Here is a 23165-nt window from a genome sequence, read left to right as displayed (position 1 = left end):
CGTTTAAGAAAAATTTTGCTGTTCATAGAATTTTGAACTCTGGTACTTTGTTGTGCCAGTCCATGTTCACCTCATTTTATCTGAGAGATGTTGCCCACAGGTATATGGACCCATTTTCCTTGGGTCCTGTGGTGGCTGCCCAACAAGTTGTGTAATTCATCCATTGCCCTTTACTGGGCAATTTTGTATCTTACCTGGGTTGATTGTGTGAAATAGAGAATGAGTGAGTTGGCTGGTCTTTTTCTTTCCCTTTGTTTCTTTCCTTTTCCTATGGGCGGGTTGAGGAATAGACACGTCATATGCTGGACTGGTCTTATACAGGTGAGTAAGGTAGTCAAACCCTCTATTCAGTAGCAAATGCGCCACTCTGTGGCAAGGGGGAGTTAGGAGTAATAGCAAGCCGCTGTGATTATATAGTTTGTCATTGAACAGTCAGAATTTTCTTTAGTTCCCTAGATGCAATGAATCTGCTCATATATCATTGCAGTGCAACCCAGATGGCTGAGTTGTTAGATATCAGTTGATCTATCTTTTGAGGTTTTCTTCCCCACAGATTCTGAGAGAGGCTTGCCACCTCACTCTTGTAGCTCTGTTCCTAATCTGCCCGTCTGCTATTCAGTAGACATCCTCCAAAGAGATTTTCTCCCAAAAGTGAGAAGTCCCTTTTCTGTTGCTGCCCTCTGGTTTCGTTCAGTGGTTAATCACGTCCGTTGTCCCACCTGTTTTGGGGGGAAATTAATTGTAACACCTCCCTTGATGGGTGTGACTAATGACATCACTGGAAATGTACTGGTTCCAGTGGTAGCTGAAAGGTTATAAGAATAAAGCAATGAGTGCACTTAATTAAGGGTTGCCAGTTTGATAAACACCTGTACCTGTTTGGGTTACTTTGTCGCCAGCCCGATAAACACCTTTCTTGTTTTGGCTGTTACGAGAACACTTCTGTTGCTCTCGCTACCTTCTCTCTCTCTCTCTCTCTCTCTTTGTCTCTTGTTCAATTCTTTTATTCTCTCTGTCTATCTATCCATCTATCATTGAATTTTTCTCTCTTTTTCTATTCTTTGATTCTCTCTGTCTATTCATCTGTCTATCAATGGATTTCTATCTCTCTTTTTCTATACCTGTCTATCAGTGGATTTCTCTCTCTCTTTTTCTATATCTTTCTTAATTTTCCCTAACTAACATTACAAAATAATGTACCTTGTGACCAGGGTATATCCCTGTCTATTTCATGATTCCTTATTGTCCCAAAAAATTTGGATCATCAGGCACCTAAGTCCAGTGGTTTCTGTCTCCAGAGTCCATGACCATACTTTGTAGGGCTGATGAGAGTTTTTCCACCTAAGTACTATAGCTACACAGGCTATTATAAGATCGAATTTGTGTTTTTATACAAATCCATCGATACAAAGTTGATTAAAGTTCTTCTCTTAACCCCACTCACATCTTGGTAGTAATTTGGACAATGCATGGAATAATTTTACTGGCACTGGAGAGTGCTTTCGAGCCAATTATGTATAATTATTATTATTCAGAAAATGAAACTTATTCATGTGGAACAAGCCCACAAAGTCCATTGATTTGAAATTCAAGCTTCCAAAGAATATGATGCTCATTAGGAAGAAGTAAAAGGTGGTAAAAGGAAATACTAAAAGAAAAGATCCCACTTATTAAAAAAAAATTGATAAATTGATAAATAGATAAAAATGTATTAAAATGGAGAATAGCACTATTAGGGTGGTAATGCGTTGTGTCTTTGCTTGAATTTCTGAAGTTCCAGTTGCGAGACATCCTCTGGGAGACTGTTCCACAGTCCAACAGTGTGAGGAAAAAAGGAACCTCTGGAACTGAGAAGTTCAACAGTAAAGCACATTTACTGCAAGTTGGTGCTGCTGTTCAGCAAATCTGGTTGCTCTCGGCAGGTGAAGGGATCAGGGATCATTCGTGAATTTGAAAGATCTGTTGAAATACAACTTGTGAAAAAGTGAAAAAGCAAGAGGCCATCCATCAATAATCCAAGTCATAACTGCTACTATTAGGAAACAGAAACCTACCACCAAGAACCACTCAATCTAACCAGACATCCACAACGGAGAATAGTATTCTAGTACAGGAAGCACAAATGACCTAAAACAAGGTGGCATTGATTTTATCACTTACAAATTTATGAGGCTTTACAAACAATGCCTAACTTTTGTGCAACTTTACCTGAAACTTTCATTAGATGTTTCTCAAGAGTTGGATGTGAGTCAAAAGTTACACTAGAATAATTAAAGCTTCAGACTCATTTAGCAAAGTTCCATCCACCTGAAGGGGAAGAGGGGGTGGGAAATCTGTACGAAATCTGCTAATCAACAGTGTTTTTGTTTTACTGGAGTTCAGCCTCATACCCCATTGACTACACCATTCACTGATGTGCAGATGTCTATTTGGTGACTCCTACAGCTTTTGAAGGATATCTTGAATGTGAGCTGATACTCACTTCAATCTGTTGCAAAGTGATATATTTGTAAAAAAGTAAAAAAAAGGTAGTACTTAAAAATTTTTCATTAATTATAACTGTACAAGTACTCTACAGTAATGGCTTAGTACAGTAGGCCATTTAATTGTTTTTGCAATTGGTTGCAGGATTCACTGCACATTACAAAACTTATGTTGATTAAAACCCCTTATATAAAATTACATAATAGATAATACTTTAAATGTATTCTGAATGCAGTCCAAGCATAATAATCTGTATACAGTGCATACTTTAAATCATCTCTAGTATGATATCTAAACAATGGAAATTTTATCTAAGTTTGTATCGTGTAGTTGTTTTACTGTTTTGTTTAAGGTATACCATAATAGAAAATATATACATTTTAAGCACTGACATAAACATCTTAACTCTGTATAAAGTAACAGTCACCTCAAGAATAAATCCTTCAAACCAATACCATAAAGGTCTGCAAATGACCAGTAGGTGTATCAATAATAATATATAATAATAACAAATTTTGCTGTTATAATTGAGATTATAGCCCTGCTCACCATTTGCTGGTGAATCATTTCAGGACTGCACTCATTCAGATATGTGTTGTTTATTTTATTGAAGTTTGAGGCTGAAAAGGGTACAACCGCAGAAGATCAAAATGCAATGTTCAGTCGAGCAGCCATGAAGAATACAGAAAGGCTAGATGATGATTATGATATGGATGACATGTTTATGAGCAAAGCTGTTAAGAAGGAAGATGCAGCCAAACAGGCAGAGAGGGACAAAAAGAAAGCAGTTCAGGTAGGCAGTTTTTACCATTTGTCAGTCGTATCTGTAAAGTGTTAGAAGTAATTTTAACTGTGAGAGGGGTTTGATTTTGCCCCAACATTTATAGTAATTAGTTTCTTTAAGCATTGAATCATAATTTTATCTATATATCTATGTTAGTTATATAACATTATTATTAAAGTATTACATACTTGTAAAAAGTTGTTACTGAAAGGATATGCTTTAGTCTGTACTAAGTGTTTTCCAGTCATTTTTATGTGCTTGTATTGTCTTATTCAGGAGCATCAACGATCGCAACGTTCTCTAGAATCCTGTCAGTGGTGTTTTGAGAACAAGGAAATGACCAAGCATCTCATTGTTGCTCTTGGATCAAAAGTAGGTTCATTTCTAGTTTGCTTTGATTATGATATTTAACACTTTATAGAATTAAGGCAAAGAGAAGTGGAGCACTTGATTGTCATGGAAGGTCAAACCTTGCATAGATAAGTGAAAGGTGAGATTACCTAAGCTTCCTTATTGTCTTATGAGGGATGAAACGGTTTGCAAAAAGGCAATTTCTCTTTCCCAGAAGTGAAACTGCAAGGGTGACTAGGGATAGAAAAGATTTGGAAGGATTAGACATCATTTCCAGGGTGGGTTATGCTCTAGGGATGCTGGGGAACCTTTTCTTGCACCTCTTTCCCCTCCTATGTCCACCAGGATATCCTCCTTCTCAGTCAATTTACAGTTGATACATTGCATGTGTTCAAGGATACTCCATATAGGGAAGGCTTTGCTTTGTATATCTAGGAAAAATACAAATGACTAAAAATTTGTGATTTCCTAATGGCGCTGGCAGGGTTTGGGATGAAAATCTTTTTTATTGCATTATGACTTTATATTTATACCAGAAGTAAAGGACATCATACACACAAGCCAAATGTATCCATTCTGTAGCTCATTTGGTTTTTGCCCCTAAAGTAGTATGAAGTAAGTAAATGCCTACTTTCCATGTATTAAATGCATTAATAAAAATAAGTAATGCAGTACTACAGGCAGTCCCTGGGTTGTCGGGGGTTCCATTCCAACACCGCACTGTAACCTGGAAAATGCTGTAAAAATGTCTAAAAATGAGAAATAAAGCAATGAAAGCCTGACCTTTAATCCTCTCGGTGTACTGTTTACTATTTTAAGGCAGTCCCTGGTTATCAGTGATCCAGTTTTATAGCTCTTGTCTAGCAACAAAAATCTTCAATTTTTTATGCCAAAATGCGCTGATTTCTGCTTATCGGTGCTGATACATACCCAAATTGGCAATTTTCAGCTGTAATTGGTGCTGATAAGTGCCAAAAATCACCTGTTTTCAGTTATTGGCAATTTTCAGATATCTTCATGCCCCAGAATGGAACCCCTGCCGATAACTGGAGACTGCCTGTACAATCGACCCTCATTATTTGCGAACTCACATTTCGCAGACTCACCTATTCCCAGATATTGCAGTACACTTCCTGAACACTTGAATTAGCCCTGGTCACCTGACCTGACCAGCCTGAACATAACCCCACTCATTTACCCACACTTGGGAAAATTTTAACTGCCAGCATTACCAACACTGCAGGTAAACATTGCTCACTGAGTTACCTGTCTACCATTGGCAACACTGCTGCCAGACATCGGCCGGCAGATGGTTGCCACCTTCAATTGCTTTTTGTACGCTTGACGGATAGCATGCATCCTGTTACAAGCGAACGTTTTTGGTCTTTCAGCCCGACCCCCACAGCAATTTAGGAATAGACCTGCTGTTGATGACCTGCATTTCGTTTTGGATTACGTTTTAGGCTTCTCATTTGGATATTTCTTAGTAGCAGGAAGGGAGCTGGCATTTCTCATCTATAAGATTAATAACAGCCCTAATCAAAAAGATATAAAACCATTCATAGACATATTATAAAGATATGATCCTTCAAACTGGAACAAATCATCAGAAAACATCTTGAAAATAATTGAAGTTCCAAATAAAATCCAAGTGGTCAAGAGACTCATAAAGAAAATTTACATCAATCAGCATATTCCAACAAAGAAAATGAATAAGGTGAACATTGTGAATATACTAATTGATGCAATAGGAAAAAGAATGCCAAAAGCATGCAAACTGTGTTAGGTGTGGTATAGCATAGTTAATCCACAAAACCTGATCAGAAAATGTTCTGCATGCAACATTCCAACGCATCCTCAATGTGCTGAAGTAATGCAAAATATGAGTAAGGATACCAGAATATTTTGCTCAACATGTCTATCATGGATAGACAATGTTATTAAATCAAGACTTAATGTGCAAATAGTTGAGGATGAAGAAGAAGAGGAAAACGGAAGAGAAGAAAACAAAACTGAAATGACAGAAAAAAATAAGGAAAACAAAGAACAAGACAAGAGTATGGATGCAGAGATACTCATTGATACTACATATGAGGCAATCAAGTAGCATACATATGAAGAAATAAATTACGACATGACAACGCAAAATAAAATCCTGAAGAGGCTCAACCCAGATCTGCACACTGATGGGATAGAGATAGAAAAAATAGAAAAGATAGACAAAGTCTGCACCCTTTTGAAAAGAGGGAATTGCAGATTTGGAGAAAGATGTTACTACAAACATCCCAAGGGATGTCACAATTATGAAATCTATGGTAAATGTGCATACCTAGCGGTAGAATTTGAATCTGAAAAATTAATGAACATAGTAGGGATGATATATGTAGAAATCACAAGGACTGGAATATTCTCCTATCCAGAGACTTTAACTTTCCTTTCGTAGACTGGAAAGAACGAATAGGAGATTGTGGTTGTATTTATACTTATAAAAAAAGAGAGTAATAGTAGTGCAGAAGATAAGAGGCAGTTCGAAAAGCTATTAGATATGCTAATAGAATACAACATTCAACAAATAAATCACCTGCCAACAAGAAAGGAAAATACTTTAGACCTAGTGTTTGTGAACGAGGTGAATTATGTTAAAGAAATAATAGTTTATAATGCGAGTATTTCAGACCATAATGTCATAGAATTAACAGTCCATTCTAAAGCAAGTGAAAAGAGAGATAAGCAAGAAATGAAAAAGTGGGAAGGATATGGAAATACAACTTCTACAGTAAAAATATAATGGTCAGAAATAAATGAAGAATTAAAGATTGGGATAACATTTTCGTAAGTGATGATATAAAGGTAAATACGGAGATATTATATAAAATATTAGAGAAAATAGTGGATAAATATATGCCGAAGAAGAAAAGAAAACATCAGTCATGCATAACAAGAGACAGAAGGATCTTGTTCCAGAAAATCAGAAAGTGGAAAAAAGGTCTTGCAAAAGAAAAAAATGCATGGAAAGAGATGGAACTAAAAAGTAAGATAGAAAATGCAGAACAAAAGATTATACAGTGAAAAACGGGACTTGGAAGAAAAAGCCCTAGTAAATTTCAAGCAAAACCCCAGACTATTGTACTTGTATGCAAAAAAGATGAATAAAAGAAGAATAGAAATAGGCCCTCTAAGAATTGAAGGGAGATTAACGAATGAAAAAAAGGAAATATGCAACATATTGGCAGAAAGATATAAGAGAGAATTCACCCCTAGTTGATAATGAAGATAATGATACAGAAGTAAGGGATGAAAATAGTGAATATTTAGCAGACATAGATATTAATGAAGCTGATATTGTGCAGGCTATTAATGAAATTAAAAATGGAGCTGCAGCTGGGCCTGGTGGAGTCTCTGCTATTTTGTTAAAGAAAGTAGTTCATTCTATTGCAAAGCCACTTGCAATATTATTAAGACAAAGTGTAGATACAGGCAAGATTTATGATGAGCACAAATTAGCATATATTACCCCTACTTTCAAAAGTGGATCAAGACTAGAGGCAAGTAATTATAGGCCTGTGAGTCTAACATCACATATTATGAAAGTGTATGAAAGGTAATGAAGAAAAATATTATGAAACATTTAATAAAAAATAATTTGTTTAATATAGGACAACATGGTTTGTACCCGGAAAAAGTACACAAACCCAACTGTTAGTCCACCGTGAGAACATACAAAAATATGAAAAGCGGAAATGAAACAGATGTGGTTTATCTAGACTTTGCAAAGGCTTTTGACAAGGTAGATCATAATATATTGGTGAAGAAAAATAGAAAACATAATATAGTGGATGAAGTAGGAAGATGGTTAAAAGAATTTTTGCACAACAGAAAACAGATAGTTATTGCAAACGATGAGAAATTGGATGAAGCTAAGGTAATATCTGGTGTGTCACAAGGTACGGTGTTAGCTGCATCACTGTTTGTTATTATGATTGCAGACATAGACAGTAATGTTAAGGACTCGGTAGTGAGTAGTTTCGCCGATGACACAAGAATAAGTAGAGAAATTACTTGTGGTGAAGATAGGAACGCGCTACAAAGAGACCTTAAGGGGGCCGGCCGGAACCCCTATATATGGTGGTATAGGGCGAAAAATGCAAAGTCATGAAAAAATTCATGGAGCTTCATATGGCAATTGAGAATATGTATACGAAATATTTCGTCAAAATTCTTCTTACTTTCGTAGTTACAGGGTAATTAGTAAACATAACCCAATAAGCCTAAAACATTCATCCATACAAGAAAATGCAATATTTCTTCTGTTATCGTAAATTTTGATAATTATTGGCAAAGAAATTGTGAGAAATGGCATCTGTAGAGATTCCGTGGCTCGCAGAAGCGTTATCTGGTAACTGGTTCAACCATGAATCAGTGGGACCACAGACTTCAAGTAGATAACACGTTCTAGTTTCACCTCGTGACATTCGCTTGCTTTTACGTATGTTTATATATGTTTCGGCAAGAAGTTCATCATGCCAATGAGGAAAAGACAAGGAAAACATCTCGCTAACATACAGACGAAGAAAAATCGCTCAAGTATTATTACAGAATATCATAATATACGCATAGTTAGTGAAGAGAGAGGGGAGGGTTGCCTAGTAACGCCCCCTTCTTGCCTGACAGCACACGTCACACTGTGCCCAAGGCTACGATCTTTGAGCAAAGAGATCTTCATTTATTATAAATAACATAGTTTTGGTTTTTTAATACCCAAAATGGAATATGAAATTCATAATAATCATGATTTATTAAATTGTCTTTGTAAAAAGAGAGTACACCTTCGAGTTTCACCACTGACATTCTCTTGCATTTACGTTTGTTTATCTTTGTTTCGGCAAGAATGTCATCATGCCAAAGAGGAAAATACAAGGAGAACATCTCGCTAACATACAGAAGAAAATTCGCTGTAATAAGCCGAGTTAGTGAAGGGGAGAGTAGGGGGTTACGTAGGAAGGAGTGCCCTATCCTGCCTCAAGCAGTGCCCCAGGCTATGATATATGAGCAAAGGGATCATCATTTATGATTAAATTATGATAAATAAAATAGTTTTGGTTTATTAATACACAAAAAAGAAATATACATTCATAATAATCATTATTTATTAACATTGTCTTTATAGAAATACGAAGGAAAACTTTGAACGCCCATATCTCAAAACTATACTTATTGACATTCAAAATCTATCTCCTCACTTAGTTTTAAAGCTATAACATTGGAATTTGGTATATAACTCAGAAAGACATTATAGAACAATCAAATAGAGCCCTTTTTTCCAATTTTTGTTTCCTCTTTTTTTTTTTTTTTGTTTTTTTTTTTTTTATAAATTTTTGTCTCGTGATTTATAGGGTTTATTTTTTTACCATATTGAAAAATTCATATCTAGCAAAAAAAATGACTTTTAGAAAAAAACCTCTCCATTTGATTGGAGATCTACATCAGGTCTATATATGGTAGTAATCCCAGGTCTTAATATTAAATATCAAGGGAGGAGATAGAATTTGAAAAATGGTTATTTTCGGGATAAATTGCTCTGGCGTCACAAAACAGAGGCGAAAATCATATGCGGTTTGGAGATGTCCCAAGTCACCTTATTAAGTGTTATGAACGTCAAATTCCTGTTGTTAAAAAACGGCATTAGCCGGCCGGCCCCCTTAATAAAGTATATGTTTGGGCAGAGGTAAATAGGATGGTATTTATCTCTGATAAATTTGAATCAATAAATTATGGAGACAGAGAAGGAAAGCTATATGCATATAGGGGACCTAATAATGAGACAATCACAAATAATAAAGCAGTTAAAGACCTTGGTGTGATGTTGAATAGGAACATGTTATGCAACGATCAAATAGCAATTCTGTTGGCAAAATGTAAAGCAAAAATGGGAATGTTGTTATGGCACTTTAAAACAAGAAAAGCTGAACACATGATTATGCTTTATAAAACATGTTTGTAGTCCACTTGAATATTGCAATATGATATGGTACCCACACTATCAAAAGGATATTGCACAAATACAGAGTGTACAAAGGTCCTTTTCAGCTAGAATAGAAGTTAAGGATCTTGACTACTGGGAAAGACTACAATCCTTAAAATTATATAGTCTAGAAAGGAGAAGAGAACACTACATGATAATTCAGGCATGGAAACAGATAGAAGAAATTGCCTAAAACATCATGGAGCTAAAAATATCAGAAAGAGCAAGCAGAGGTAGATTAATAGTGCCCAAAACTATACCAGGAAAATTAAGGAAAGCACACAGGACATTAATCCACTACGCACCAGCATCGACAATGCAGCATCTATTCAATGCGTTGCCAGCTGATCTGAGGAATATATCAGGAGTGAGCATAGATGTGTTTAAGAATAAGCTCGACAAATATCTAAGCTGCATCCCAGACCATCCAAGATTGGAAGATGCAAAATATACCGGAAGATCCACTAGCAACTCTCTGGTAGATATTAGAGGTGCCTCACACTGAGGGACCTGGGGCAACCCGAACAAGAGTAACTCTCTCTCTCTCTCTCTCTCTCTCTCTCTCTCTCTCTCTCTTGCCACATGAGATATGCATGTCATAGTGGTAACTCTCGCCCTCTGTTTGGCATGGAAGTTTATGGGCATTACATTTTATGGTGAAATAATAATATACAGTACTAGTTTTCAAATAATATTAGGTTTAATGAAATTAAACAATAACATTCTCTCTCTCTCTCTCTCTCTCTCTCTCTCTCTCTCTCTCTCTCTCTCTCTCTCTCTCTCTCTCTCTCTCTCTCTCTCTCTCTCTCTCTCTCTCTCTCTCTCCTCTCTCTCTCTCTCTTCCCAGTTTTTTTATCCACTTGGTGGAAGGAGGGCGGGGGAGTAAATGACAGTTTGATATAGTATTGGCGGAGGGGAAGGAGGAGTCTAAGAGCTATTCTCTCTCTCTCTCTCTTCTTCTCTCTCATCTTCTCCTCTTCCGTCCTCTCTTCCTCTCACTCTTCTCTCTCTCTCTTCTCTCTTCTTCTCTCTCTCTCTCTCCCTCTCTCTCGTTCCATTATTATTCTGGTCTGTCTCAGGAATAATTCATAATTTCACTCTTGATGGTCAGATATATGATGTTGCCATTCAATGCCGCTCTCTCTCTCTCTCTCTTCTCTCTCTCTCTCTCTCTCTCTCTCTCTCTCTCTCTCTCTCTCTCTCTCTATCTATCTGTTATTGGCTGTAGGTATATATTTTTAATGGTAAAATGTTTAAGATGACTTTGAAATATTAATAAATAATATAACCTCAAAGATTAATACAGTAATAGGTTAGTAATTTTAGGTATATTTGAAGTAGGATGTTATTTAAGGTATACATTTGGTATCTGAACTTTCAAGATAAGCAGTTATAAGCATTTTTAGTGTTGGTTCTACCTATTCGTGGGTTTTAACTATTCATGGGGGTGTCTGGTACACATCCCCCACGAATACGTGGGGAACACTGTACTAGTGTGAAGTGACTGTAAGTACTCTTATTATTTTTTTTTCATTATATGTGGAATTACATCGCTGGATTGAATATGCAGTCCCACAAATTGGAGAAGCCCTCTTGCCTCCATCGAACTGGAGAGTGTACCCTGGAGTGGGAGGCTGTAAGTGTGGGGCTTTCAGGTCCAGCGATGCCGTGGACCCTCATCCTTTGTGTTCTAGGTGCCGAGGGCGTGAATGCTCTTGGTCATTGACTTGTGATATTTGTGTCTCTTGGTCAGAGGAGCAGTGGGAGCTGTATGAGAAGAGGAAAAAGCTGTGTAGGGCCTCCACGGTGTCGTTGGAAAGCTCTCCCTTGACACCTCTGGTGACTGATACGTCATCTTCTTTTCTCCCTCCTCGTCAGCTCCCGCGTATGGCTCTCTCCCGTTCGGGGGACGTGTCCCCCTCCGCCTGTTTGCTCGATTTGTTGAGCGCAGAGGAGGGAGGGCGACACCCCAATGTTGATTTTTACTCAGTCTTTTGTCTGTTCAGGGTGGGATCCTTCCCCCTCTGAGCGAACAGGAACCGCCCCCTTAACCCGACTGTTGCTTCCTCAGGTGTGTCTGCCTCAGCAGGTGGGGACCTTCAGCAGGTGTGGCGCTCGCTGAGCCTTCCGGGCACTCCGAGTATTCAGGGGCTCATCCATCATCTTTCTGCAGCCCCGGTCACTCACGTGGTGGAGACGAGGACGACTACGACCATCTCGACATTGGGTTATGCTGCCCAACCGCACCTGGTGTATACTCAGCACATGACCACGGTCACCCCCTCAGCTGTGGTGCAAGCTCCATTGCTGTATGTACCTCGGAGGGAGCTGGTTCCTCCTCCACCTGGTTTTGCTGTCCTCGGTCCGCCCCCTGACTTCGAGTGCCCGAAGAGCTCACCCTTTGATTGCTCTCCTGTTGCCATTGCTGTACCTGCTGCCCCTGTTTCTGCCTGTAGAAGTGCTGCCGCTCCCGCAGGTCCCTTCCGGCCAGGTGGAGTTGGGCCCCATTGCCACCACAACTGCTCGAGCTCCAGCCTGGATGGGAAACCTGTGTGCTGTCCTGAGGAAGTTGGCGAAGAAGTCCCAAGAAGAAGAGGAATGTGTTGTCATCTTCTTCGTCTTCATCTTCGTCGTTGTCTTCTGCTGCCTCTTCCCCTTCGACTTCCAAGGCCCCCAGCCGAGGGAGAAGGAGGTAGCCTCGCTCCCCCCTAAGAAGTCTCGCTCCGGCAGGGCAGGTGGGTCTTCTGCTGGTCCTCCCGTTCCTCCGGGAATGGGGCCATCTCTCCTTCCTCAGGGAATAAGAAGACAGGGACCGTAGAGGTACCAGCTACCACTGGTACCTCCATTTCCGGCTCCAAAGGTTCCACCTCCGGACTGGGAACCGTCTCGGCCGCTCACTCGTGAGCGTCACCGAGTGTATGTTCACCTACTGGTGATCGTGTAGCCAGGAACCAGATGACGGAGTACGCTCACTGTCAGGATCCAGGCATGGAGCGGAAGATTGGTAAGAGTCGCTCAGATGACTCTCGCCAGACTGGCGATCGCTCACGCAGTGATCGTCCGGTTCCAAGGGTTGACGTGACGGTCCCACCAGACCGTTCACGTGTCGAGGATAGGAAAGAGGTCCCCCCGGTCACCAGGAACAGCCTTGGCTGCTTTTGGGACTGTGGCATGTTATGAGGACAGTGCTTGCTCTTACCATATTAGCGGACGCTACCAGTCACCCGACCGTCGCTCCCAATGGGACCAGACGGCTCGCACAGCTGGTAGCAGCTCCCCTGATGCACGAGACTGAAGCTGCTGTCCTCGGTCCAGCGTTTCTCAGCAGGGAGACCACTGGTCCAGACCAGCAGTCCTCCCAGCCTGCCGGCTCTGCTGGTAGGCAGGGTAGGAGCATCAGGTCTTCCTCACCTGTCCCTTCAACCTCCTCGGGCTACACTGGGAGGAGTGAGGCGAACAGGAGTGACCTTGAGGAGTGCGTTCCCTACGGTCCGGCCACAAGAGCCTACGAGCCTGGTTCGGTCCTAGGACCGAACCGATCGTACGCTCAAGTGGTTGGAGGAGACCACGAGGGGTCTGGCAAGGTTCTTCCTCCTGAAGGAAGAGTGTCTCGGGAAGTGATTGGCCTTGATGGATCTGACGGTCCATCTCCTCAGGACGCAATCACTCTAGAGATACAGAGGTCCTTTGCAGAGGTCATTGTGCTGATTCGTCAGCACAACGACCTCGGGGAAGGATCAGTGGTTGCTCCCTCTGACCCTTCATCGAGGTTGGAGTCATTCTGGGGCCCTAAGAAGGAACCCAGAGTGACGGTGAGACTACCCCAGTCTTCCTTGGCCAATGGTGTGTTGGACCAAGTGAATGCCCTTGTTTCCAGACAAGAGAACTCACTCAGGGCCAGCAGGTCAGACAAGGTGCTTCCCCCTCCTCTGCCTCATCAGCGGCGCTTGTACGTGCCTTCGGTAGACCCATTGCCGACCAAGCAGGTTGACCCGGAGCTAGCTCGTCTAACTCCGGGAGTGCCTCTTCATCACCTGCTATCTGAGAACCTCTGGTTCTCTTAGCAAGAGGCATCGGCCCTGGAATCCACTGCCATGGCAGCTTTCCAGGCTGTCTCCTGGCTGGATCTGCTGTCCCTCACAGTATCCAGAATCGCAGCCTCCTCGGGAGCTATCGTTCCTGAGGAGGACTCGGCGTTCGGGAGACTCTGCCAGTCTGGAGGTAGGGTCATCTCCTACCTTGCCCACCAGACGGCCAACCTGGTTTTGAGGAGACGGGACGCAGTCCTGACTTGTGTAACCAGAGCGGCCAGTCGAGAGGTGACGTTGGGTCTACGCAACGGACCGTTGCTGGGTTCCTCCTCTCTTCCCCAGAGAGATGGTGGACGCTGCGGTGGAGAAGTTGAGAGTTGAGGGCAGTGACCACTTAGTATGCCAGGCAGTTACGAAGACTTCTGGGCAGTCTCGTTCAACTGCGGCTAAGCCTCGGAGCTTAGCTAGCGATTCGAAGACTTCTGGGTAGTCTCGTTCAACTGCGGCTAAGCCTCGGAGCTTAGCTAGCGATTCCTCCGCTCCCAAGACGTCAGTACCGTCGAGGGTAGCGCGAGAAAAGACCCAGCTTTCCTCTTTTGCTTCGAGAAGTGAGCATCAGCCCTCCTCTCAAGCCTCCTTCTCTCGCAGGAAGGGGGCTTAGCAGAAGGGGAAGAGAGGGAAACGCTCGGGACGGCGTTCCCCCCTCAACTACTGCCGGAAGTTGGGGGGTGCCTGGCGAGCCATTGGGCAACTTGGCAGTGCTATGGAGCCAAGACTTGGGTAGTGGATGCCCTTCGAGTCGAGGCCACCCCTCACCTCACACCCGGTCCATCTTCAGATGTATGTCCCTGGTTCTGCCAGGGACGTAGCACTGACACAAGAAGTAAAGACCATGCTGAGCAAAGGAGCTGTGGAGATTGTGTGAGATCAGTCACTGGGTTTTTACAGCAGACTTTTCCTGGTGGAGAAGTCTATGGGGGGCTGGATACCAGTGGCAGATCTCTCTCCCTTGAACCGTTTCATTCTCCATACTGGGTTCACGATGGAAACGGCACGCTCAGTGCTCGACTCCATCAGGGAGAACGATTTCTTGCTTTCGGTGGACCTGAAGGATGTGTATTTTCAAATACCCATCCACCAGTCCTCCAGGAATTCCCTCCTTTATCCTCACCGGGACCGTGTACCAATTCAGGGCACTTTGTTTCGGTCTCTCAACCGCCCCACAGGTGTTCATGCGAGTGTTCACTCTGTTGTCGGCTTGGGCCCATTCGGTCGGGATACGTCTGATGAGGTATCTTGACGATTGGCTGGTCCTGCGAGCGCTCGCAGTTGCTACAGGACAGAGATCGACTCCTCGACTGATGCCACGATCTGGGGATTGTGGTAAATGTCGAGAAGTCAGATCTCAAACCCAAGCAGAGGATAAAATACCTGGACATGCTGATCGATACGGTAGCAGCACGAGTCTTCCCTGCAGACTTGTGGATCAGCAGGTTTAGGGAGGCAGCCAGACGGTTCTTGTCATGACAGGAACAGTCAGCTCAGCAGTGGCAAGTCGTGATCAGTCACCTGTCGTCACTAGAGAAGTTAGTCCCTAACGGGCGTCTTCACCTGCGGTCTCTTCAATGGAGACTAAAGGAGTTCTGGTCACAAGCACGGGATACACAATCCTTCCTGGTTCCTCTCACGGTTGGGGCGCACACCTGGAAGAGTTGCTGGTTGCAGGAGTGGAACCATCACATCAACTTCCTGGAACTCAAGGCTGCATTTCTCGCGCTCCAAGAGTTCCGGGAACGGCTGATGGGACACCCAGTGGTATTGATGAGTGACAACACCACGGTAGTGGCATATTTCAACAAACAGGGGGGGCCTAGTGTCCCTGCCGTTGCACCAGTTGATGGTGCAGGTGCATGAGTGGGCTGTAGCTCACTCGGTAGAGCTGTCAGCCAGGTACATTCCAGGTAAGAGGAATGTAGTGGCTGTCATGGTAATTGCTTTATAGCAAAGAATTACGAGTTAAATTAAAGGAAAACGCATCTTCTTCGAGAAGTTCTGCAGCTCGGAGGCATTCGCGCATGTATTGGAGGCGCCTGTTCTCATGATGGTTCTAGAATTGGCAGGAGTGTTGTGGAACTTGACAGGCGCCGACGGGACGTAAGGAACACCGCAATTTCTGATGTAATACTTCGTCCAGATCCTTCTAAGAAGTTCTAGATATCTTGGGAGTCTGTGACATTCGAGCTCCACCTCCCCCGTAGGCCCCGAAGTAGCAGGGATCAGAGATCATCAGTAAGAGTCACAGATCAAATTATCAGTGAGAGCTCAGCAGCAGAGATCAGAGATCATCCGAGAGAGATAAGAGAAGAAGGAACTGACGAAGGATCAGAGAGGAAAAGTCGCTCGAGAGTTTGGTCGAATTCTGGTCAAGTCGTCGTCAGGAGTGGACGACCAAGTTATTTCGACATTGAACAAACCTTTGGAGAAGAAACGTTCTACAAGAGGTTTTGGGGAGTTCCTGCCCTTCAAGTATCAAGAGAAGACATTGTTTTTTGCAATACGGAGGCAAGAAGGCGTCTGCAATTAGAGTTCTCCTTTTGTGAAGGCATCGCTTCGAGTCGCAAAACTGGCCAGCAAGTACTTTCATAACCTCACCGTTTCCCCAGTTCATGCATTGTAAGATTTTGCCTTTTTATGTAAATAGGAGATACTATTCTTCATTTATCTTTGTTAGTATGCTTGTAAATAAACCTTTGTTGTGTTTGTGTATCTTTCTATATTTGTATCCCCAGTTTCAACTGTTGGTGTTGAATTCTTTTTTGTTTATCATAATATCGAACTTGGAGCGGACTTCTCTCTCGGTCCGTAACAGTGGTAGACAAGCTAAGCAGCCAGAATCAGGTGATTGGGACTGAATAGTCTCTTCACCCAGACGTGGCGGAAAGGCTGTTCGACCTGTGGGTCATCCAGTAGTGGATCTGTTCGCCACCCGGCACAACAGAAAACTTCAGGTTTTCTTCTCAATTGTGCTGGACCCATGGGCAGCTGCAGAAGACGTGTTCCATCACCCGTGGGACAACCTTGTAGTCTACGCCTTTCCCCCGTTCTGCCTAATTCACAAGGTGATCAGCAAGGTGCTGGTCACCAGCAATCTTCGGATGATTCTGGTAGCACCCAAATGTCCTCAAGCCATTTGGTATTCGGACCTGCTGGCTCTTCTCTCGGAGGCACCGCGAGATTCCCCCTTGGCACAATCTGCTGCGTCAACCGCATGTAGCACGGTACCATGAGGCAGTACATTCCGTGTCTTCACAGCTGGCGGTTATCCACCATCTCTTGCAAGCGAGAGGCTTTTCTTGCTGAGCAGCGACAAAGATGGCTGGATACCTCAGACAGTCCTCTGCAGCAGAATACCATGGAAAGTGGTCCGTCTTCTGTGGTTGGTGTTGTATACGGGGGTCTCTCTCCGCTCAGAGCCACTCTTCAGCAGGTAGCGGATTTCCTCATCTTTCTTCGCCGAGAGTAGCTCCTCTCTGTCTCTGAAGTCCGAGGATACAGAGCCGCCCTGGCCCTAGTCCTTAAGCTGTGAGGAGTTGATATTTCCTCCCCCATGGAAATATCTCTCCTAATGAGGAGCTTCGAGAGGTCTTTCCCACCCAGGGAACTCAGGCCCCTGGGGTGGGATGTGACCCTTGTCTTAAGGAGTTTGACTTGTAGACCCCACGAGCCTCTCCGGGAGTTGTCAGACAGGGATCTGACCCTCAAGACTGTCTTTCTGCTGGCCCTGGCATCGGCAAAGAGAGTAGGAGAACTTCACGGTCTTTCCTTTGATGTTAAACACTCGAGGGGATGGGAATTGGTTACGCTCGATTTCGTCCCAGATTTTGTAGCGAAGACTCAGAACCCTTCGGTCCCTGACGCCAGGTTCAAGTACTTCACGATCCCCTCCCTAGAGGACTTCACCGGTAATGATACGGAAGAGATGCTGCTTTGTCCTGTGAGGGTGCTACGGCACTATCTGAAGGAGATTCAACACCTCAGGCCTGAGTGTCGACGCCTCTTCGTTAGCACTGGGGTGACCAAGAAAGAAGTGTCCAAGAACACTGTTTCTTTCTGACTTCGTGAGGTAATCAAGAAAGCGTACAACTCTGAGAGGAGTGCCGACACCAGTACCTTCCATCTGAGAGCCCATGAAGGTAGAGCCATTGGTCCAACCCTTGCATTCCTTAAGAACTTGTCAGTTGCACAGGTGCTGAAGGCAGGGGTTTGGTCCAACCAGACCACTTTCACCTCCTTCTACCTTCGGGATATTGCCCATAGGTCCTTTGGACACTTTGTCCTTGGGACCCCTGGTGGCTGCTCGACAAGTTGTGTAGCTTACCCAGCTCCTTTACAGGACAAGGTAGCATCTTGTCCTTGTAATATTGCATGAATGGCGAGTGAATGAGGATATGACTGTCTTCTCTTCCTCCTTTTTTCTTCCCTCTCCCTGCGGGCAGAGGGTAGCAGTCATCACAACGCTGGACAGGACAATGATGCAGGTAAGCTACGTAACCGAGCTACATTCTATCCCTTTCATTAGGGATAGAAGCGTTTATCCGTCCCTTCCCTAGCAAGGGGGAAGCGGACAGCAGTAAGAAACAATCCAATACTTTATATTTGGCTTCTTACTTAGGACATTAGTTCTTGCTTGCTATTCATAAGAGGTATGCTTACCTCCCTCTTATGAATTGGTCCAGAGGTCTGACCACTGACCCTGCAGTTCACACTCCAATCAGTTGGACAGAGGCCAGGTTCCCCCCTTTGCTCTTACGACCAGGGAGGGAACCCAGGTTGGGCGAACACCAGTCTGTTCACAAGACTCAGATTCCTCCCACCAATAAGGGAGTCCTCCTTATGTTAAGGACTGATGGTTTGTATAACATGTTGGAACAAATCACAATTTTTGAAAGTAAATTGTATTTTTCCTAACTATACAAACCTGAGGTCCTTTACATATAGTCCCACCTCATGCCACGCCCTCACTCTATTCCTGGGCCTAAAGCAAAGTGGAATGTTTACCTCCAGTTGGGCGGGACTCCTGACCATCGGACAAGCAGTTACTTGCCGAACTGCCTTGTTAGTAAATCTTACGATCAGTCCAGTTGGTGCTGAATAGTAATTCCTTATGTAAAGGACCTCAGGTTTGCATAGTTAGGAAAAATACAATTTACTTTTGAAAAATAGTGATTGTCATGCTTTTAGGTGTAAAATCAATATAGAGATTCTGTGTATGCTATTTATATTTTTGAAAATATATACAAAGGTAGTATGTAATTCACAGTGTTTGTCACTATATAAGACCTTCATGATCAACTAGGAAAACATATCAGACATAACAGAGTTGTCGTTATGTGAAAATTACTATCTTAACCTCGGAGAAAAGTACTATTGCAATCTGTATGTACTATGTTACATAATTACAGCAGATACAGTTAATGTACTTTTAGAAGATGTGATCCCCATTGCACTTTTTAAAGATGATACCCCTCCAGAGTTTTACCTCACATGATGTATGTATTTCTCTCTTTCTCATAGTTAGCCCTCACACTAGTACTACTGTACGTACATGATTTTAAATTGATTGAATTTTACCTTCACCCTCTACAAACATTACTTCTGTACATACATGTTTTCTTTATTTTATTGAAGTGTGTATGTACCCTCGTTATAACAGACATATGAAGTTTGCCTAGTGACGCAAAGAGAACTTCTTTTACTCTGAGGGAAAAAGAAATGGCATCCCATGAATTAGGGGTAGCTAGTCTATGTACGAAAATGGATACATATGTACGTAGTGGTTCTTGTAACTATTTATATGCCAACCAGTTATTTCCCTTTTAAAGGGGAACTTATGGTTAATAGCCATTAAATTTCGTCAAACAGAACTTTTAATAAGCTAAAAAATGAGCCATTGCTTAAATCTGTACATAATCCCATTATTTTACTATTTAATTTCAAAGTAGCGCCAAGGTACTTCAATGGAGAGCGCCATTTCTCCTAGATTTGACTATGTTGCCATCTGGCGGATTAGTACCGATGATGTAGTGCCGCGGTTGCCAAAACAACAAGAGCAGTGAAGCATGCGTATTGTAGAGTATTCGTCCTCGGTATTGTCCTCTTGTTTTAGGTCAATTGTCATTCAAATAGCGTCAGTTTTGCCAACTTGTAGAGTCCAAAAGGCATATCATTCCATAGGATTGTGTCAAATAAAGAGAAATCAAGCCGCTGGCTGATGGCTCTTCAAAGGTAGCATATCAACATAAAATCTTTCAACCTACGACGCAAACCATTGTCTGTTGTGACGATTTCTTGCCAACAGATTTAAAATATGACATTAGGAGTAGGGTATTAGCTATGGCTATGAAATTTATTTTTATAATGTTTTGGGAACTTAATTTCCCTCTGAACAGACCACGGTACCGACGAAGATAGGGCGACTATCTACGGCTATCTATACTATGGCACCTCCACTTGTATGCATTTGAATTGAAATTTATTCTTGTCAGTTGCCATGTGCGTGGTGTGATGGGGTGAATGGCAGTTTTCTAAACGTGTGTGTGTGTGTGTCCATGAATTGATGAGGGCCTTCACTTTTTAACTAGCTTAATTAATGGGGTTTCAGAATTTAGGGCTGTATATGCCTAACTAGGCATACTTCAGGCTACTTCTTTATTTACCATTTCAATCATATATTTTCAGCTGACAAATACAAACCAAAAAGAATATTATCTAAAGATGCTGTTCCCTCGGAATAGTTCCGCCTGTCTGAGCCGACCGTTACATGACGTCACGCATAACAGATGAGCCATGGTGCAATAGAAAATTGGTTGTAAAAAATAAGAAAAAGAAAATTCCCCTTTCAAAAAACTTTTTTCACCAGGGGTACTTAAATAGAATAATACTACATATGGAACAGCTAAAATGCAACCATAAGTTCCCCTTTAAGGGTAATGTATTAAACTATTAAATCAAATTACAGTAACTTTAATTTGTTCCGACACGGCATACAAACCTTCGGTCCTTTTACAATAGGAAGGTACTAGCGGCAGCTGGATAGGTCGTAAGCTTTCGAACAAGGGGTTCGGTAGTTAACTGCTTGTCCGACAGGCGCGCGCGCGACTGGGAGGTAAACAAATCACTTTTGCTTTCGGCCTCACAGCGAGTGGACGTGTGTGTTCGACGCTCTCTGCCCGCTTCTCGTCGTTTGCTTTCCCTTGAGTATATGGTTGTGTTTGTTGAGATAATCATTGTAAGTACAATCATTTCCTCTCTTTTCATTAATTGTGAGTAATCTGATCAATTATGGAGTCTCCACGCCCCGCTACCCTCCGGAGATTGTGCCCGGGTACCGAAGGGCGTAAATGCGGTAAGTTCCGCTCCTTTCCAGAAATTGATCCCCATATTTTGTGCGCTCGGTGTTGGGGCCGCGAATGTACCCGAGCCGAGCCCTGCGAAGTTTGTATGTCTTGGTCGGAGGCGCAGTGGGGCTTGTACAAAGGTAGGAAGAAGCGAAGGCCTGCAAAGGAGTCGTCGGAAAGCTCTCCCGCGACTCCTTTGGTTACGGACACTTCGTCTTCTTTCCTGCCGCCCGCTCAGCTCCCACGTTTGGCGCCTTCCCCTTCGGGGGGGGGTTTCTAGGTCCTTCTCCTCACCCGATCTGTCGAGTGTGGAGGAGGGCGCGAGATACCCCGACGTTGAGTTGTATTCTGGGTCCTCTATCCGTTCGTCTACATCGCACGGACGGGTAGAGGATCCTGCTAATCACCCGACCTTTGCTTCCTCAGGTGCTGTTGCCGCGAAGGACGATCTCGGACAGGTGTGGGCATCGTTGGGTCTGCAGGGCGTGCCGAGTGTCCAGGGGCTGCTCTACCATCTCGCTGGCTCTGTGGCGGTCACGCATGCTACGGTGACGACCACTACCATGACCCTGTCAACTCCTGGCTATGCTTCACCTCCTCACCTGGTGTACACCCCGCACGCGGTCTCTGTTACACCAATTACATCGGTGCAGGGGCCAGTCGCCGTACCACGGGGGAGTGTGATGCCGCCGCCTGGGTTTGCCGTGCTGCCTCGACCGGACTTCGTGTGCCCGAAGAGCTCGCCCCTGGACCTCCCACCAGTACCTAGGATGTCTGTGCCGCTGGTCCGTCCACCTGGTCTGCCTGTACAGCCTGCCGTACCTGCCCAGCCGCTGTTTACTGACGTGATGTTGCCCACCACTGCTGCCGTTCCTGTATCTGTTCCTGCCGTCTCCACGGCTGTTCCTGTGATGCCTGCACCTGCTGACGTTGTTCCTGTTCATGGCGCCGCTGCTCCCGATGCCGATCTGTTCGAACAGGTGCGTCCGGGCCCTGTTGCTTCGGCAACAGCAGCCCCGGCTCCGCCCTGGATGACAGATCTGACATCGGTCCTGAGGAAGCTGACGAAGAAGAAGAGGAAGAGGAGGAAGGTGTCGTCGTCGTCTTCATCGTCTTCTTCGTCGTCGTCGTCGTCTGCCGCCTCTTCCCCTTCTTCTTCTAAGGCTCCACAGCCTAAGAAGAAGAAGGTCGCCTCCTCCCCTCCTAAGAAGTCTCCTTTGGGAGCTTCTAAGGGCCCGTCTCGCTCCGGTGAGACGGGGGGTTCTTCCGCTGGTCACCCTGCTCCTTCGGGGGCAGGACCCGTCTCTTCTTCCGCAAGGAAGAAGACTACGGGGACCAGAGGAGTGCCGGCTAACACCGGCACTTCCTCGCCTGCTGTTAGTGGTTCGACCACGGCAGCAGGATCCGTCTCGGCCTCTCGTTCGCGAGAGGTACCGAGTGTACGGTCGCCCACCAGCGACCGTGCAGACTAGGAAACCAGACCTCTGAGCCAGCTCAGCGTCAGGTTCACGGCACGGAGCGGAAGACTGGTGACAGCCGCCTACGCGACTCTCACCAGACCAGCTCTCGCTCTCGCGGCGATCAGCTGGCTACCCGAGCTGACGTGACGGTCCACGACCGGCCACGGGCTGAGGCTAGCGCTTCCACGGTGGCTAAGACGGTAGTCGCGTCGAAGCCCCGTGGAAAGACTCTGTCTTCTTTGACTTCTGCAAAGGGGAGCCGTAACCAGCCCTCCTCCCAGCCCTCCTTCTCCCGAGGAGGCTCTGGGAAGAAGTCGAAGAAAGGGGGGAAACGCTAGGGACGGCGTTCCCCCTCACCTGCTGCCGGAAGTGGGGGGGGTGCCTGGCCAGCCATTGGGCAACTTGGCAGCGCTACGGCGCCGAGACTGGTATTGTGATGTCCTTCGGGAGGGATATCTATTACCTTCGAATCTCGGCCACCCCTCACCTCCAACCCGGTCCAACAGCAGTCGTACGTTCCAGGGTCATCGAAGGACGTAGCATTGAGACAGGAGATCAAGACCATGCTGAGCAAGAGAGCTGTAGAAATCGTCACGGATCAGTCACCGGGCTTTTACAGTCGACTCTTCCTGGTGG

General features: G+C 44.2%; 1 protein-coding gene across 1 annotated transcript in view; it reads left to right on the top strand.

Annotated features, from left to right (window-relative positions):
* LOC135211227 (CWF19-like protein 2) overlaps nucleotides 1–23165 on the top strand; it is a 97233-nt gene that overhangs the window by 50007 nt on the left and 24061 nt on the right. The window contains exons 12-13 of the mRNA XM_064244484.1: nucleotides 3098–3277; nucleotides 3545–3640. Coding sequence (XP_064100554.1) covers nucleotides 3098–3277; nucleotides 3545–3640 — 276 coding nt within the window. The remainder of the gene's footprint in view (nucleotides 1–3097; nucleotides 3278–3544; nucleotides 3641–23165) is intronic.

The sequence above is a fragment of the Macrobrachium nipponense genome, chromosome 4 (genome assembly GCF_015104395.2).
Source record: "Macrobrachium nipponense isolate FS-2020 chromosome 4, ASM1510439v2, whole genome shotgun sequence".
Classification (NCBI taxonomy): domain Eukaryota; kingdom Metazoa; phylum Arthropoda; class Malacostraca; order Decapoda; family Palaemonidae; genus Macrobrachium; species Macrobrachium nipponense.
Note: the sequence above shows the minus strand (reverse complement) of the source record. Positions and strands in the feature narration are given on the sequence as shown.